Raw genomic sequence first — 15,366 nt, forward strand, 5'->3', positions numbered from 1 at the left:
GGATGTTTGATAATACTTTTTGACTGAATGACAATTGAACAAATTAGATAAATAATGAAGGAAAGAAATTAGGACAGAAAACATAGAAATTTACCTTAGAGAAGCATTTGTGTCCAGAAATAGTATACAGAACAAGCGACTGTCAAATGCTGTATAGTATCATTCCACCAAACATACTTTAAGGTACAGGTGCTATGCAGCATTTTACTATAGCTTCAGAGATGCAGGACACAAGGTATATTTGTCAGCGGTAGGTTAGTGAAGAAAATGAAAATAAAAAAAAAAACCCCTTTGTTCACTTAGAATCATCCATGGTGGAATTCTTTAAGTGTTAATATACAAAATGAATTTGTACTCAGTATTTAACAAAAGAGTGAAATCCTTGCTTACTTAATGTTTCCTTTGAAAGGCCTGCCAAAAGGGGTCTTACCGATTTAAATCTTCCTCTAATTCATCATTTCTCTTCATTTGTAGTTCTAGAGAATCTTCCAGACATTGCTTCCACTCATTGAGTCTCGTGAATTTTTCCCTTTCAATACGAAGCTTTAAAAAAATTTTACAATGAAAAATATCACAATTGAACTGGCATTTCTCAAAGGGATTCTCTTCATTAACTCTAGCTGCAAATGTAAATATCAATTTAAGCATAGATTGTGAAACCAAAACAAATATGGAAAGATTTGAAAATGATTGATCTTCCTTGACATGACATACCTTTCCTGTGATTTCACTACAAACTATTTCTTTTCTTTTGAAATTTAAATCAATGAAAGTTCTGATTTGATTCAATATAGGTATTACTTTTACTGACAATATTCATAAATTTAGAAATGATTGAAATGAATAGGAATGAATAGAAAGTGGGCCAAGTTTCCCAACACACCACACCTTGGAGGAACATTGGCCTTTCCTATTTCTCTAGAGCCCATGATAATTATCCGTTCAGCTCCACTTCCCCTTTGCGTTGGCACACCTGACCCATGTTCCACACATTCCTATGTTGAAATGACAATGTATGTCTTTGTAAGTAAGGGTGTAAAACAGTTCTGCTAATCTCTTTGTACTGAAATAAGAGAGATGCAACGTGAGTAAATTGACGTTTTCTTTTTCTCCTTGAGTGGTTATCTGTTGTTCCAGATTATGAGCCAGGTGCGCTTTACTCTCTTGCAAAGAAAGACAGAAGCCTGCTCATTGTGGTGAATACTGCATGATTGTATTGTAGACTCACTCCTATTTCTCCTCTTTGCTTCCACATTTCTCCAATGAATTTTTACCACAGCTGCAATTTCTTCACTTCCTATTTCCATTTCATTCATCTATTTATCTGTAACTCTTCCCTTATTTATTTTCTATTTATCTGTGACTTAATTGGTATAGGAAATGCCCAGTCATAACGTTTATAACGTATCAGTACAAAGAGGTCCTGCCCTCAACCGACGTCTCAGAATCTGCAACTCTCAGAGTTTTACTGAATAACTTAGGGCACCAAAATTATACAAAACTGGCCCAGGATCATGAAGCCATTTGTGTCAACATTGGGATTTCAACCTATGCATACGTCTGAGGCAAGATCTCTATTCCTAAAACATAGTGCCTTTCTTCATTGCCATAAAATCAGTTATTCCCTCCTTACTAGTCTACTACAACTGCATTCTCAAGAGGTAGAAGTCATACTGGTATCCAAAAACTTTTCTTCTTAGTCTCTGACTTCACTGAAACATAGATCCTCTTTCTCTTCTGTGATTGGTAATTTATTTTCCCTATAAATTATCCTTTCACCCTGTTTCTCTTTCCTCTTCTATCTCATGGAGACCCCTTTGGTCCTGGATCATGACTTCAAGCCGAGGATCAAAGAGTGAGGGAGGTGAGCATTTAATCCCACCTTCTCATTTTACAAAGGAGGAAGCAATCACACTGGTGTTAAATCAGTTGCATACAGTTTAATTAAAAACAAAAGGGCTACAGAGTCTTTCTGTTCTAATTTTGCCCGCACACCAATCTTTCCTACAAAATGCTAAGCCAAGTACTATCAAACATCGTTGAGATCATGTTACTGCCATGTACAGGAACTTCTATGGGCTATCAGATTGAGGCTTAAATTCTCCGTCTTCTTTTCTCTTATATCTCACTTCATCACATTTTTCCAACTTTTAATTCTAATTGCTTTACGGCTCCCCTCCTCACACTCCTATGCTTTTCGTATTTTCCTATCGCTCCCTATCCTACTAATCCATCACTTTCTTAGCCTATTGGACTCCATTGCTCTCCTGTACTGCTGATCCCTTCCCAAATCTCGAAGGCAACTCAAAGTTCTCACTTTTCTTCAATGCTTTCCTTACTATTTTGCTTCAATGAACCTTGCCTTCACTACATTCTTTGAGATTTTTGTCTGCAGCATTGAGTGAGTATGCTATTCGGGTTAATGCCTACATTGAGAATCACCTCTCATTTTAGTTCTTTATTATTTCAGTGTCTACTGGTGATATATTGTATAGGGACCTATCAGGAATTCACTAAATATTTTCAGGATAATCAACTGCACTATACTCATTTAGAACTATAAGCAGAGCAAAAATGGACAAGTCATGAGTTAGTACAGATTTTTTTATAAATGAAGAATCCAAGGTTTGAGAGAGAAAAACATTCATAAAAACAAGTTGTATGCCAAGAGGCTGAGCCAGGACGCAAAATTTTTAAAGTTCACCCTCCTATATATGCTATCAATAATTAATATACATATGAACAGATGTATAGATGTGTGTACGCATATATAAAATTCAGATATTCGGCAATTTTTCTTCCACTAGAGTTGCTACCTCAGCAAATTTGCTCTGGGAACTTCTTGTACTGAGAACAGGACTGGATAATACCATCTGCTCTAACCTCCACCTATAGTGATCTCTCCTTTTCATAAATGCTTACATGTTTACCATGCACTTAGTAGTTGTTTATATGCTACATTGTATTAAACATGAAATTCCTCTATTTGGCATTGGAATGCTAGAGAGACTGAAAATTCTTCAAGGAGAGAGTGCATGTCTTACACATAGCTTTTGCTACCTGCTCAGAACCTCTCATAGTGGAATTCACATATGGATTTTCACTAGTTGATGAGGTAAATTTTGAACAAGGAAGAAATTGTAATTTGACTAATTTTTACAGAGCGAAAACTTGGATGATCTGGGAAATTAGATTAGAAATGGGTGCTAGTTTGCACTGAATACCAATTACATGAGGTAATTCGTACTGACAAAGAGGGACTCTGACTTTTTTCTTCCTTACTTTACCTTCAAGGTCTCAGTCCACACCTAGTTTCTGGACTGCAGCCTGAAACTAAAAGGTTTGGAAGGGTAATATTTCAATCGATGTGTTCCACAAACAATGTGAGCGAAATGAAGACAATGAGGGATAGGGGAGTTAATTGGGAAAAAAAAAGTTGTTTCACTCTCGTACTGCGTTCTGAAACCTAGAAAAATGTCTCAAGGGTCAAATGCCAGAGTAAAGAAGTTTTTCTAAGAATGAGATTGGACCTTGTAATAATGTCATAGCTAAGGGAAGTATACGGAAATTAACGAGTTCAAAATAAGGCTTTTGAAAAATTAGGAGGTAGATATGAAAATTGGGGAGGCAGTGGTTATTTGTATGAAAATGACAATGGTCTTTTGTTTTCAGTGTAGAGAAACTAGCATTTAGTCAGTGTCTAACGTGTGCAAGGAACAAAGGCCATAAAGTTGAGTGATTTGCAATTATCATCTCATTTGATTCTCACAACAACCCTGGGAGGTAGGTGCTATTATCAACCCCATTTCATGTTTGAGAATACTGAAAAGATTAAGTGACTTGCCTAAGATCACACCAAGAGCATCTGAGGCTATATCTGTAATCAGATCTTTCTCAGCCCAGGCTCAAGATTTTATCCATAATTGCTGCCAATCCCCTTCAAGTTGAGAAACATCTCATCATACAAAATTCTCTTTTTGATCACTTTGGCTTAGATTTCCCTTGCTTTACCACTTATGATGGGTACTAATTTGAAAATATGTTTGAGGAATGTCAGAAATATCCACTTCTATACTTTTTGGCAGGCATAATGATGAATAGCACACACAACTAGATATAAATATGGGAAAGCAAATGAAAAAGGAGAAAGGCACTTGACCTAATAATGGAAACCCGTTAGGGGAATTTGATTGTGTTGGTATTCTATGCGTAACCTCCCCTTCATTTTAATAATTTCTAATAATAATAACAACAATATTTTTTTTTACTGAATTTATATGTGGCCATTGGAGGCTCTGGGAAACCGAAAATATATAAAAAACCAGAATAGACAAACTCAAGGTGCTTTCGTCCAAATATCACCTTGAGCCAATTTTCATTTTAACTCCATTTTCAACCTAGGCAAAGCCAAGAAATGAATATAGAGTTTTGTCCTTCTTGTTTTTCCACTAGTAATACTACTATTATTACCAGTACCACTACTACTTCTACTAGAAGTACTACTACCAAATCTATTACAACTACTACTACTACTTTTGCTACTACAATAATAACAATTACTCTACTGCCAACATCCTGGGAAAAGGAATTTCTATGGAAAATAAGGAAGCATGAATACTCCCTGTCCTCAAGGAACTCCATTATAATTGGGTAAAAAACAATGAGATAAAGCAATTGATAGTTTGATAAGAAATGCGATCACCATAGGACAATCTATCTGTAATTAAATACCAGATTTTGTGGTATCAGATGAAAAGTGGATTTGAGGAGATTCAGGAATCAACAGGGGTGAAAAGCCCAAAAAGCATTATGAGAAAAGAATCATACTTTTGTAATTCAAAAACATCTTGAATGTGAAGAGTAGAAAGGTTTTGAATAGGTAGCACAGATGAGGAAGTGTAACTAAACAAGAAGAGTAACTAAACAAGATGGAGGTATGGAGGTGGAAATCCACAGGGTGAGATCAGATTGATTAAGTTAGGGAATATTAATGAAAGCATCCATCTAATTACTTCAACTCCAATTTATCCTTTCCATGTACAATTTCTATATGTACAAAATGTGAAGAAATAACATTTTCTTGTTATTCAAGGAGGAGTTTGAACAGAAAGAAACAAAGAATTTGTACTTGACAGTGCTGTTTGGGGGATTAAATGAGAAAATGAAGGTCAAGGTGTTTCTAAAAATCAAGTATGATAGAAATGATTGAGCTATTATTGGTCCTGGGACAAACACCTCACTCTTTGCATAAGGACAGATAAACCAAATGGTCAACCACAGAAAGAGTGAATATAAGTATTAAAATTTACGTGTACAGATTGTGGAAGTTGGAGGAGTAATTCTAAGTCAACAGAAATTACAGACACAGTGTTCAGAAAATTGACAAAACTGGTAAAATGAGAAAGCAGCAATTCCCCAAACCACTTGGTAGTAGCTAAGAAAGAGAAGGGTAGAGAAGTGGAATGGGCTAGGTACTCAAGAGATAGCAGGCAATGAATATAGCAGTCTCTGGGTTGATAAACTCAAGGACCCCTACCTTCTGGGATAAGAACTCACTGTTCGAGAAAATTGCTGGGAAAACTGGATAACAATGTCGTGGAAACTAAGCATAGACCAATTCATGACACCATGCACAAGAATGAATGGGTACATGATCTAGGGATAAAGATTGATATCATGGACAAAGTGAAGGAGGAAGGAATAGTGTATTTATCAGATTTATGGAGAAGGGAAGAGTTTTTGACTAAAGAAAAGACAGTAAGCATTATGAAGGGAAAGGTGAATAATTGTGATTGCACTAAACTGAAAAGTTTTTGCACAACTAGACCCAATGCAATCAGGATTCAGAGGGATGTAGTACATTGGGAAAGAATTTTGACAGTTAATGTTGGGGACAAAGTTCCTCATTTCTAGAGTATATAGAGAACTGAGTCAAATGTACCAGAATACAAGTCATTCCCCAATTAATAAATGGTAAAAGGATATGAACAAACAATTTTCAGAGGAAGAAATTAAAGATACCTATAATCATAGAAAAAATGCTCTCAACCACTTTTGATTAGAGATGCAAATCAAAACAACTCTGAGGTACCACAACACACCTATTAGATTGGCAAACATGACAGAACAGGAAAATAATAAATGTTGGAGAGGATGTGGGAGAGTTGGAACACTAATTCATTGTTTGTGGAGCTGTGAGTTCATCCACCCATTCTGGACAGCGCTTTGGAACTGTGCCGAAAGGGCTACAAAAATGTGCATACCCCTTCACCCAGCAATATACAGCAATATGACTGTATCCCCAAGAGATAATAAAAATGAGAAAGGACCCCACATGTACAAAAATATTTACAGCATCACTCTTTGTAGTGGCCAAAAACTGGAAATCAAGGGGATGCCCATCAATTGAGGAATGGCTGAAGACATTATGGTATCTGAATGTAATGGAATACTATTGCGCTATAAGAAATGATGAGCAAGATGACTTCAGAGAAGCCTGAAAATATTTACATGGTTTGATGCTGAGCAAGAGGAGCAGCACCAGGAGAACTTTGTGCACAGCAACCACCAAAGTGTGCAAGAGCTTTTTCTGGTAGACTTCGATATTCATAGAAAAAAAAAAATTCCCAATGATGCCCTAAGGCAAAATGCTTTCCACATGCAGGGAAAGAACTATGGAATTCAATCGCAGAATTTAACAGATCATTTCTGTGTGTGTGTGAGTGTGTGTGTGTGTGTGTGTTATATTTTGGTTTGTTATATGATTTCTCCCATCTATTTAATTCCTCTACACAGCATGACTACAGTGAAAATGTACTCAGTAGGAATGTATATGTAGATTCTATATAGAATTGTATGGCTCTTGGGGAGGGAAAAAAATCTAAGTTTTGTCGTAGTGATTGGAGAATATTAAAACTAAATATATTGCTTAAAAATGTGAAATGTCACACTGAATATACTTTCCACTCATTTGTTTCCAGAACAAATTACTGATCTTTTTGCATACGTACTTGACTTTTGGTTTCATCTACTTCCTTCTGTAGTTTTTCCTTATCTTCATAATCAATTTCCTTAAATGATGTGACTTGTTGTGAAACTCCTGTCAGGGACTGATAATTGCAGGAAACAGGTGGCTCTCGCTGAAGATTTCTTACTCTAGCCTGATAGAAATATGTCCAAATTACTAATATTACAGATTTCATAAAGCAACATTAGCTCGTATAAAATAAATATAATTTTAAAATTCAAATCAAAAGTCTATATAATTTTGCATACAACTTAATTTCTTCAGTATGTTCATAATTATCAAAGATTGAAAGACAGAAATCTCTTAGGGATTAAGGAAACAACCTCATTTTGCAGGTGAGAAAAACTAAACTCCAAAGAGGTTAAATGAGTAACCAAGGTCCTAAAGGTAGACGTTTAGAAAGAAAAAGATTAAAACTTGGCTCCTGAGACAGCAAAGTTGTTTAGATCATATCACTCAACTTCCATTTAGCATGGAGCAAATGAGATCTTTCTACTCCCTCAGAATACTCCTCAGAAATCAGTACAGTCAGCCTGCTTTCCCCATTACGTCTTAATTGACAAGAATGACACCACCTCCAAAGCTATCTAGGCACTAAAACATTTTACGTGAAATTCCCACGCAAAGTAAAGGAAAGAGGAGGGAAGAACGTACACTTTCTTATGCTTGGTAGAAAATGTAAAGGTTTCCCATTCCATTTTTCGGAAAAGTTGACTACCTTATTTCTGTGTGCCAGTCCGTAGAAGAAAGACATCTACAAGAAAAGGTTTTGCTTTCTTTCCTCTCATGGTTTACGCTGGAGAATGAACATAGGCACTGATATGCTTGTCAGGCTTGGTAAAAGCACTTAACATGCCCAAAGTCAAAATGTCAACAACAAATATGGGAGCTAGGTATTATTCACATCTTCAACAGTCTTGCTAAGCCTTCAAGGAAGTTGCTTTCTCTGTTCAGATAAGAGTTACACTCCTGGTTTCAGTCAATGGAGAAGAAACAGGAAACTATGGAAAATATGCTAGTTCTACACGCTATGTGTACGTAGCATGTTAGAAGTACAGAGTTTTGGACATACAGACGTATTCATCCGTTCACATATATGTATATGTAGATATCCACACAGAAAAACATAACTGTATGTGTATAGAATGATATACTGCAACAATTCTTCTCCTCTTTCACTACAGAGCAAGGGGAATTATTACATAAATTATGAAAACCAAATGAAGCCAAAAATCAAAAGAAGCCAAATGTTTTTTTCTAATTAGACAAGATGAAGTACTTTGTAAAAGTCAATTTTAGTAGAGTCACGCCAAATTTTTTGAAGAAAACATAAGGCTAAGAGAAGACAATGTAAAGTTCAGAAAGTAAAATTGGCTCAATTCACTGAATTTCTACAAGTAAACTGTACTCTATTATGGAATGACTAGATAAAATTTTAAATTTTTTAGATGAAATCATTACCCAGGACAATACGTGGTAGAATCGACCCTCACTGCATATATGAAAAATCACAGATAATGTGATCTGCTATTAGACTGTATAAATTATTCATATTAAGGAACTAAAAGGAGTGATTCCAGAACCGGCAACTTTGGAAACTGAGCAAGACTTGTTAGTCCAACCACAAAAAAAAAAAAAAATAAAAAAAGAGATGAAAAAATAGTGGAGTACAATTAAAAAATAAGATTAGTAACTGAAAAATTAACGCTTAATGAAGAATCATAATGTTTCTGAATAGAAGCACTGTCCTAAATTTCAAAGAAAAGTAGTGGCTCGACTACGGAATTTCACTACAAATAGAATCCAATCGTTAATGTTTCAAAAATTAGTTCAAAAGTGTCTAAATTGAAACTAGTTAGACAGATGAGTATGTTTAAATTTTAATGAAACTCGTAAAGGGCATATTGCACAGTTATCTCAAAAGAGATTTTATACTTCAACTGTAATATTGTTCCTAGCATTATGTTGGAAGACTTTTCTTAAATTGCAGCATTTGAAAAAATTTGTGATATTTCAGTATTCAAATGGAATAATAGAAAAATTAATGAAATAAAAATTTATCTTTATTTGGATACTAGAGATTTCCTATACAAATATTTATTAAGCCAAATGTCATGGACTGCATGATTTCTTGAAGCAAAATGTGTCGTTACCTAAAAGAAGAATTTGTAAATTATTTTTATACTTTTAGCTTTTATATTATTATTTTTATGTTTAAAATTGCTTTCGATTGTTTGCTTTATTACTTATATTGTATTACAGTACATGTTATTTTCATTTTTATATTCATTTGATCTTAAAAATTATTATATTACTTGTTCTATTTATCATATCATGGATTCTCACTCTCAATTCTTATATATCAGAATTTGTACAATGAAAGATAATAGCATCACCAGCCTGTCGAATATTCAAATTCCTAAGATATCTTGATAAAAATTAAATTGAATTTCATTTCAAAACGACTAAAACTTATCCAAGCAAAATACTTCAAAAGCGAACCCTCTTGCGGCCTTCTCATTTTCATATTTCCACGTTTGCTCTCTGAAGTGGTTCCATTCACACATTAACTAATACTTTATTGCTCTCTTCTACTATAAGAGCTTGTTTATCAATATCAGCATAAACTTTATTGAAGAGATCAATAAATTGCACCTGGGCATCACTCATTTGCTTTTCTTGAATTATGATTTTCTTCTGTGTGTCTTCAAGCTCTTGCTGCAGCACCATATTTTCACTCTGGATTTGGCCTAATCTTTCTTGGAGAGATTCATTTTCCAAACTATATCTCTTGACTTTTTCCTTTAACACTTGATTTGGTTCTTCAAGTTCCTCTGCCTTCTGTTCAGCATGCTTCAGTTCTCTCTGTGTGTTTTCTAAAATGTATGTCTTCTCTCTGAGGGATTCATGGACATGGTCTAGCTCATTTTCTAAACTCTTGGCTCTACTTGCAGTCTTAGAGAGTTTTTCAGAAAGGACACCGTTATCCTCTCTTAGACTACACAAGTCATGGTTTAGTTTGTCCTTTAAATGAAGCCACTCATCTCTTTTACCCTCAAAGGAATCCTCAAGGGCTAATTTTGATAACTCATATTTGCCAACGATTTTAATCAACCTGGACGCGTATGATGCCCCATCGTCCTCTAGTTTCTCAATGTTTTGTTCTGCATTCTGCAGTTTAGAGTTCAGCATGGCATTCTGAGCTTTCAGAACGATTATTCGTCGACGGCACTGAAATCCGATTTTTCTTAACGCTTCTTTATTTAATTGTAATTTCTGTTGAAGCTCTTCAATCTTTTCTTTCAACGCTTCAGTTTCTTCTGTGTGGTGCTTTCTGGTGCGCTTATCCTTACTTTTTACTGTGTGTAATTCCATTTGGTGCATGGCAACTTCATACTGTATGATTTCCTTTTTTTTCTGCAGGTATTTTTCCTTTTCGTTCCTAAGAGGAACCTAAAGATAAGAAAAAGAAAAAAATGTTATTCAAAATAAAATTATAAATTCTGATATTTCCATAAAAATTCAAAATAAACGCCAAAGGTCCAAGAAGCATAGTGTCTTCAGAGGAAAAGTTAACTGAGGGAGTTTCACCTATTTCCCATTCTGTTAATTTGCGCAAAGAACAGGACTTAAAACTGCATCATAAATCGAAGATTTGGAACGCGTTTTTGGACCGACAAAGCTGTCTTTCTTTCAGTATATTTGATTTCCTTTTCTCCATACATTTTATCTCACACTGCTGATTCTATTTCAGACATTTCAAGGTCTCTGGAAAGTACTTTCAATACATGATTTCACCTACAATTTGCACAACCTTTATGAGGGAAATACTTATATTTATTTATATTGCTAAGTGTGGAAAAGAAGTGCAGTTCACGAATTTGAAACTATAGATTATTAGAGCAAAAGGGGACACTACTGATGAGTTAGTACATCATTTTATAATTCAAGAACCAGAAGCCTAACGACAGAAAACCATTTGCTGAAAGTCGTGTGGATGGCAATGGACTGAAGCAGAACACAAAATCTTGGAAAAGTCCCCCTTAGATTGACAGTTTTACCAGATTTCAGACATATAATTATATGAACACACACATGTGTGTGTAATTCCATATGTGTACATGTATAATTTTGTGTGTACATATACACATCCACACAGGAACAGATATATCAATATAAATAAATATATAAATGTACATACATACGTATAAATATATATACATATATATATATATATACATATATATATGTATAATACGTAGGTATTCAGCAATTGTTCTTCCACTAGGGCTGCTAACTCAACCAATTTGCATCGAGTAATGTTCTCATTAATAAAAACATGAATGGATTAATACCATCTGCTCTAATTTCCACCTGTACTGATATCTTCTTGCATAAATACTTACAGGAATATCGTTCACTTAGTAGTTGTTTAAATTCTACTTTTTGCTACAAATGAACTTTCTCTCTTTTGTATTGACTTCCCAGAGAGAGTGAAAATTCTTCAAGAAGACAGTGCGTGTCTCACACACAGTCTTCGTATACTTCTCAGGGTCTATCACAGTGTTGTTCACATAATTATTATTCACTAATTGATGAAATAACATTTGAACAAGGGAGAAACTGTAATTTCACTGAAATCTTCCATAGTGAAAACTTGCGCGATCAGGGAAATTAGACAAGACATAGTGCCAGTTTGGCCAGAATGCCAATTAATTGACCTACCTCTTCCTACCAAAGATGGATTCTAAATTACTGCTTCCTTGCTGTAACTTCCAGGAGTCAGTTCACACCTAGTTTCTTGACTGCATCCTGATGCAAAAAGCTTTTGACGGTTAACATTTTAATCCAGGTCTTCCAGAAAGAAGGTGAGGGAAAGGAAGACAAGGAGTGATAGGGGAGCTACTTGGGAAACAAAACTTATTTCATTCCAGTGCTGATTTCTGACACCTTGAAAAATTTCTCAAGAATACAAATTCAAAAGAAAAGTAATTTTCAGAAGAATGAGACTGGAACTCATAATAGTTTCTTAACGAAGCCAAGTCTACTGAAATTAGCCAGGTTAAGAAAAGTCTTTTGCAATATTTGGAGATGCTTATCAAAATTTGGGATGTAGTATTATTTGTATAAAATGGACAATGATCTTTATGTCCTTGGAGCAGGGAAACTAATATTTCTTAAGTATCTAATACGTGCCAAGAACAAAGGCCATAACCTTAAGAGATTTACAATCATTATCTCATTTGATTCTTCCAACAACACTGAGAAGTATGTGCTATTATAATCCCCATTTTGTGGCTAAGGAAAGGGAGAAGAATTAAGTGACTTGCCTAGGATCACACAGATAGAATCTGTGGACACATTTGAAGTCAAATCTTTCTAACCCCAGACGCAAATTTCTATCCCTAATTCCCCCAACATACGTCTAAGTGGAGAAATATCCCATCATCAAAAGTTCTTTTTTTGCCTGCTTTGGAAGAGATACGTACTTACTATGCAATTTATGATGACGACTAGGGTGAAATTTGTTTTGAAGAGTATCCGAAATACCTCTTACTATAGATTGTGCCTTCTACAATGATGAATCCATACCTAAATACTTGGAAATGTGGGAAAGCAACTGACAATGGAGAAAGGTATTTGCTAGCATTAAAGGGAACAGGTTAGAAGAATTTGACTGTCATGCTATTGTACGCTTAACTGTACCTTCATTTAAAAAATTTCTGAGAATAATACGAGCAACTGAAAAATAATTTTGTTTTCAATTTCTACTTTGCTCTTTGTGGTCTGGAGAATTCAAAATTTATAAAAATCAGACTAGAACATCTTCAAGTATTTTAGTCCAACCATTTTCAACTGCTGGCAAAATCAACAAATAAACATTTAGTTTCCTTGTTCCTGTTTTCCTACTACTAGGACTACTACTACAAGTACTCCTATCACTAGAACTAATAGTACTGGAACTACAACTAGTACTACTTGTACTACAACAATCATAACAATTGCCTCTACTGACAGTGTGCTTTGAAAGCAAAGTTCTACCGAGAAAGAATGAAGTATCCATTGTTCTGTCCTCAAGAAACTTTATTACAGTTGGGCAAAAAACAGTTAGAAAAGGGAAGTGATAGTTTGTCAACAGATGTGAAAACCATAAAGCAATAAATGCTCACTTACATACCCAATTCGGTATTAGGTAATTAGGTGGTATCAGATGAAAAGCGGATTTCAGGAGATTCAGAAATCCTTAGGGGTGAAAAGTCCCAATGGCATTATGGCAAAAATATCGTGCGTTTGGAATGCACAAGCCTGTTGGAGATGAAGAGTAGATAGGTTTTTGATGGGGAGTGCAGATGAGAACGTGTAACTGAGCAAGAAGTGAAGAAGGTATGGAGCTAGATATGCACATGGTGAGATCTGATTGCTGAAGTTAGAAGATATTAATGAAATCATCCATCTCATTACTTTAATTCTCAATTGTATTTTGCAGGTACAATTTACATATTTAGGAATTGTGAAGAAACAACCTTTTCCTGTTATTCAAGGAGAAGTTTCAATGGAAGTATACAAATAATTTTTACTTCACAGCATTGTTTGGGGATTAAATGAGAAAATGATGGTAAAGGTCTTTCTAAACATAAAGAATCATAGAAATGATTTAGGCATTATGGGTCCTTGGAAAAACACTCATTCTTTGTGTAAGGACAGATAAACCAAATTGTCAACGACATCATGAGTGAATATTAGTATTGAAATTCATGTGCACAAATTGTGGGGGTTGTAGGTCTAACTTTAATTCAACTTAAATGACAGACAGAGCGTTCAGAAAATTTATACTGTTGACGAGCAAAAGGGAAATGTCACACTGCACACAATTTCCATTCATCAGGAACAAATTATTGATCTTTTTGCATACATACTTTACTTTTGGTTTCGTCTACTTGCTTCAGTAGTTTTTCCTTCTCTTCATAATTCCTTCGATAAAATGATGTAACTTGTTGTGAAACTATTCTCATGGATTGATAGTTGCCGGAAACAGGAACTTCTCGCTGAAGATGTCTTTCTCTGGCCTGATAGATATGTGTTCAAATTATTTCTATTGCTGATTTCAGAAAGCAATATTAGCTCATATAAAATAAATATAGTTTCAAAATTCAAATCAAAAGTCATTATAGTTCTGCATGCAATTTAATTTCATCAACATATTCATAATTTTCATAGATTTGAGATATAAATATCTTAGATGGTATTTAACAAAATTCCCGCATGTGGCACATGAGAAAAACGAAACTCCAAAGAGGTTAGTTGAGTTACCCAAGGTCCTAACGTTAGTCGTTTCTAGGGAAAAAGATTGACACTTGGCTCCTGACACAAGAAAGCTCTTTTGATTATTCTACTCAACCTTCATTTAGCATGGATCAAATGCGCACTTTCCACTTGCTCAGTATAATCCTGAGATATCAGAACATTCAGCCTGGTGTCCCCATTGACTCCTTTTTGAGAATAATTACAGCCCCTCAAAAGCTATCTAGGGACTGAAATATTATAGGTGAAATTCACATGGAAAATACTGGAATGAGGGGGGAGGAATGTATACTTTTTTGTACTTGATAGACACATTAATCGTTTCCCATTCCTTTTTTCAGAGAAATTAACTGCCTCATTTCTATGCACCAACATTTAGAAAGAGGAGGACATCTACAAGAAACGTTTGAATTTTCCTTCCTCTCATTGTTTAACTGGGGAGAAGGAACGTAGGTACCGGTACGCATGTCAGGCTTGGTAAAAGCGTTTGATATGAATGATTTGTTTTGCTCAAAGCCAAAATGAAAACAACAAATATGGTCACTAGGCACTGTTCACATCTTCAAGAGTCTTTGCTAAGCCTTCAAAGAATTCCTGTTCCTGTTCAGATAGGAATTACACTCCTGGTTTCAGTCAATCGACAAAAAAAAGGAAACTATGAAAGAATATGCTAGTTCTCCCACTAATCTATACACAGCACGTTGCAAGTTCAGCGATTTGTACATACAGACGTATTCATCCATTCTCATATGTGTATGTGTACATATACACGCAAGATGCAAAGTCATGTGTGTATAGACTGATACACTGCAAAAATTCATCTCTAATTTCATCATAGTGCAACGCAAATTATTGCATAAGTTATGAATACCAAATGAAGCAAAAATCAAAAGAGATCAAAATTTTTTCTCTAATTAGGCACGATGAAGGAATTTGTGAAACTAACTGTAACTAAAGTCTGGGAAGTTATTTTGAAGAAAACATAAGGCTAAAAGGAGACAATGTAAAGTTGAGACAGTAAAATGGGCACAATGTAC

At 34.9% G+C, this 15,366-nt stretch overlaps 1 protein-coding gene across 1 annotated transcript in view; it reads right to left on the reverse strand.

Moving 5' to 3' along the window:
• Positions 1-386: 386 nt before the first annotated feature.
• Positions 387-15,366, reverse strand: part of LOC140522502 (uncharacterized) — a 28,443-nt gene continuing 13,463 nt past the window's right edge. The window contains exons 5-8 of the mRNA XM_072637923.1: positions 13,945-14,094; positions 9,683-10,480; positions 7,011-7,160; positions 387-543 (exon numbers count right to left, since the gene is read on the reverse strand). Coding sequence (XP_072494024.1) covers positions 427-543; positions 7,011-7,160; positions 9,683-10,480; positions 13,945-14,094 — 1,215 coding nt within the window. The 3' untranslated portion in view covers positions 387-426. The remainder of the gene's footprint in view (positions 544-7,010; positions 7,161-9,682; positions 10,481-13,944; positions 14,095-15,366) is intronic.

Source organism: Notamacropus eugenii, chromosome 2 (genome assembly GCF_028372415.1).
Source record: "Notamacropus eugenii isolate mMacEug1 chromosome 2, mMacEug1.pri_v2, whole genome shotgun sequence".
NCBI lineage: Eukaryota > Metazoa > Chordata > Mammalia > Diprotodontia > Macropodidae > Notamacropus > Notamacropus eugenii.